Raw genomic sequence first — 3,945 nt, forward strand, 5'->3', positions numbered from 1 at the left:
AAAGCCCACATATTACAATATGTCTTTTTAAAAAAATTACTGGATATTTGTTTGTGGTACTGAGGTTTAAACCCAGGAACTTCACACTGAGCTACATCTCCAGCATTTTTTAATATTTTGAGATGGAGATCTCACTAAGTCACTAAATTGCCCAGGCTGGGTTCAAACTTATGATCTTCCTACCTCAGCACCCCAGAGTGCTGGGATTACAGGCGTGCACCACCATACCCCGCCATCTCCTGTTTGCCACCACACCAGGATTTAAATTTTTTTTGTTGTTTTTTGCTTTTTTTTCCGGTACCGGGAATCGAACTCACAACCTTGCGCTTGCCAGGCAGGCGCTGTGCTGCTGAGCTAAATCCCCAGCCCCTAAATTATTTTTAATATAGAGTTTCTTCCATCTGTTTTTTTCTTCATAATATGTCGGTTTCCTGTACAACTCATAAAATTTTTATTTTGTTTTCTTTTGTCTTTTTGAGACAGGGTCTCACTATGCAGTTTAGGCTGGCCTGAACTCACTTTGTAGCCTAGGCTGGCCTTGAACTCACAGCAGTCCTCCTGTCTCAGCTTCCCAAGTGCTGAGATTACAAGCATGCACCACTACACCTGGCAAAATTTTTAATACTCATTTTTAAGAATATAAATTCTGCTAGGCATGGTGATACATGGCTGTAATCTGAGTACTCTGTGAGACTGATGAACAAGGATCACAAGTTCAAGCCCAGTCTGGGAAACAATGAGACCCTGTCTCAAAATTTTAGGAAGGGTTGGAGATGTAGCTCATTGTGAAGGTCCTGGTTCAATTCCTGGTGCTACACAGAGGGGGTAAAAAAAAAGAACATACATTCCTTAAAGGCCTGTAATAAAGGTTAATTTTAGGAACTATCTTATTTTTTTCCAAAACATGAAGAGAATGCTTCAGTATTGCAGTCTGTAAATGCTCCTGGGTTCCATGGAGGGGGTCTGAGTGGAGGATTAGCCTGACCTCTGCCCCTCCCCTCCCCACAGGAGATCAAGAGCAACAAGACAGTTCTACACTTGGCTGTGCAGGCCGCCAACCCTATCCTGGTTCAGTTGCTGCTGGAACTGCCCCGGGGGGACCTTCGGACCTTTGTAAACATGAAGGTGGGGGCCTGGGCTGGGTGTGTAGGTTGTGAGATCGAGGAGCAAGGGGCAGTGGGATGTTGGGATCCTGTGGCTGTGGAACATGAAGGGGACAGTGTGAGGCATGAAGGGAATGCACAGGACACACACACACGGGTGTGTGGAGTGTGGCCGGGAAGGAGACATCTGGGGTATGGCAGGGAGTGTGGGATGTGGAGATGGCGGAGATGGAGTACATGTGGGGGCCCAGGAAGCTGTCCACAGATCTTCATCAGTGTACCCTTCACTGTGCCAGGCCCATGGGAACACAGCCCTCCACATGGCAGCGGCCCTGCCCCCTGGACCTCTCCAGGAGGCCATCGTGCGGCACCTGTTGGCAGCCGGGGCAGACCCGACACTGCGCAACCTGGAGAATGAACAGCCCATCCACCTGCTGCGCCCTGGGCCAGGCCCCGAGGGGGTGAGCCTCACACGGGTGGATTGCTGGTGGGGGGGTGGGGGGAGGGACTCCTCACCCAACCCTGACATTAGAGGGTGACCTCAACCCTTCTCCATCCCTGATTTCAAAATGTGACCTCTGACATCACTGTCTGATCCTTTCCCTCAGCGTCGTGTCTCCTGACCTCAACCCCACCACTGACTTCAAGTATGGCCTCTACTCCCAACCCTTATCTTGACTGGGATGTGGCTTTAACCTCCCACAGTAGCACTTCCAAACCCCCAGCCCTAACTCTTGAGTCCTGACCTCAAGTGTGACTTCTGACCCTTGCCTGCCTTTGCACTCGGTTCAGTGCTAACCCCAGGGCGGAAGCTCCCAGCCAGCAATACCTGTCCCTTCTCTTTCCCCGGGTCTGAACCCAGGCCTAATCCCTAACTGCACCTTGCACCCACTCTGCCCACTCCTTCCGCATGCCCACGATTCTTATGCCCCGTTTCTTGTCCCCAGCTCCGGCAGCTGTTGAAGAGGAGCCGTGTGGCACCCCCAGGCTTGTCCTCTTAGGACTCAACTCAGACCTGGACTGATTTTCCAGTCCCCACCGTCCCGTGGGACAGTCAGCGTATGCTAATGATGCAAACCCATGATAATGTATGTGGAACGTCTTGCCATTAGGGTCTTACATTAAAACCCCAAAATGGCTACAGGGGGTGCACAATCCCCAATATTTGGGGTGGTGTGCTACCCCTCACCCACCACAAGGAGCCTTCTTGATGATTTCTGTGAAATCGAGGCCCCTTGATTGTTTCTATGAAACACCCCAGGCCCCTTTCACTGCCATCCACCAAGGATCTTTCAGGATCCTCTCCCAGCTCAGCACCCTGTACCCAGAAACGCCGATGTCATCTCCTTTGTGGTATTCAGGACATCCCAGTACCTTCCTGGTAGGGCTTCTCACATTTCCCTTACCCCTCCCAAGGAGCCATACCACTTGGATTTGAACCCGTGAGATGTAGGAAGGGCCCTCTCAGACTGAGGTGGCCTGGTTTCTACTGCCTTTTGACTCAGAATTTAGCAGAGTCCCTGTCCCAGACGTCCACCGCCCTACTGAATCCTTCCCTAATCTGTGTGTTTCTGAAGCTCCTTATTAAATTCAATTCAGACTACAACTGCATTGTCTCATCTCTGGGGGCACTGAGGGGTCACATTTGGATGGATGTGCCTGGTGGAGCATGTAGTAGACACTGGTGCCATCCCCTCACCCTATCCAGCCATCTAGCCCCTGTAGATTACTGTATTCCTTACCGGTGTAGGAGCTGGAAAGCCCAACGTTGAGGTGCCATAGTCTGATGAGCACGTTTCCTGGTTTGCATATGGCCATCTTCCTGCTGTGGGCATCCTCAGACCACTTTGCCCTCTGAGAGATGTGGCCAGCCTTAAAAGCCAGGGAGTTTATTGGGGTAGGACTCGGTGGGAGAGCACTTGCTAGCACTTAAGGCTCTAGGTTTGACCCCCAGCACTGCAAAAACAAAAAAGCCAGAGAGCGCATACCTGCTTTTCATTCCAGTGGCCCTCAGTCAGTGACTGAGAGAAGATGATGTGTAAATACTCCAGTCCCTCAGAAGTGCACTTAGAGTTCTGCCCCTTTCCTAGAGTCCCCCAATAGAATGAAGCTCCTGTTTTCTGTAGTGTTCAGGCTTGATAACATACACTTTCTTGGTTGTTTTCCTTGTCTTTCTTTTATTTTTCTTTTTGTACTGGGGATTAACCCCGAGGCCTCCACACTAAGCTACATATCAGCTATTTGAAAATGTTTTAATTTGGGGACAGGACTTGATCTCTTTAAGTTGCGCAGGCTGGGTTGGAACTTATGATCCTCCCTCAGCTTCCCAGAGTGCTAGGATTACAGGCATGAGCATCACACTTGGCTGTTTTCCTTTCTCTGTGTCTCTTTCTGCCTCCCCCACCAATATCCTCATCCTTTCCTAATAAACTTGCCCTCCAGTGCTTCTGTGTCTGCTTCTGAGAAAACCTACACTAAGACAGAAGACCTCCGCTCTGCCCACTCCTCCGCTAGCCCCTTCACCGCAACTGTTCTGGCTTCATCACAGATCACCTGAGGTGCCACCACCCTAGAAAGCCACTTGGCCCACCAGAGGCCAATCACTCAGAGCTTCTCATAGACAAAAAGCCAAGTACTTATTAGCACACTGCAGGGCAGGTGCCAGTGTCTGCACCCCAACACTTCAGACATAAAAGGAACACTTCTTCACTGTGACTCTGCAAACCTGAGCTGGGCTCAGCTGGTAGCACTGCTGTCTTGCTCTGCTTGCTCCTGGCTGCGCTGGGAGGAATTCAAGACAGCTTCCTTTGACTGTCTGATAGCTCACTGACATGGCTGGGTC

The 3,945-nt window shown here is 50.5% G+C and overlaps 1 protein-coding gene across 2 annotated transcripts in view; it reads left to right on the forward strand.

Moving 5' to 3' along the window:
* The window catches only part of Nfkbid (nuclear factor of kappa light polypeptide gene enhancer in B-cells inhibitor, delta), a 7,864-nt gene extending 5,155 nt beyond the window's left edge, over positions 1–2,709 (forward strand). For both annotated transcript variants that reach the window (XM_005399942.2, XM_013522539.1), the window contains exons 10-12: positions 1,009–1,125; positions 1,400–1,564; positions 2,051–2,709. In XM_005399942.2, the coding sequence (XP_005399999.2) occupies positions 1,009–1,125; positions 1,400–1,564; positions 2,051–2,104 (336 nt within the window). In that variant the 3' untranslated portion in view covers positions 2,105–2,709. The remainder of the gene's footprint in view (positions 1–1,008; positions 1,126–1,399; positions 1,565–2,050) is intronic.
* Positions 2,710–3,945: the final 1,236 nt, after the last annotated feature.

Source organism: Chinchilla lanigera, unplaced genomic scaffold, assembly GCF_000276665.1.
Source record: "Chinchilla lanigera isolate Chin_1 unplaced genomic scaffold, ChiLan1.0 scaffold00067, whole genome shotgun sequence".
In the NCBI taxonomy this organism is placed as follows: Eukaryota; Metazoa; Chordata; class Mammalia; order Rodentia; family Chinchillidae; genus Chinchilla; species Chinchilla lanigera.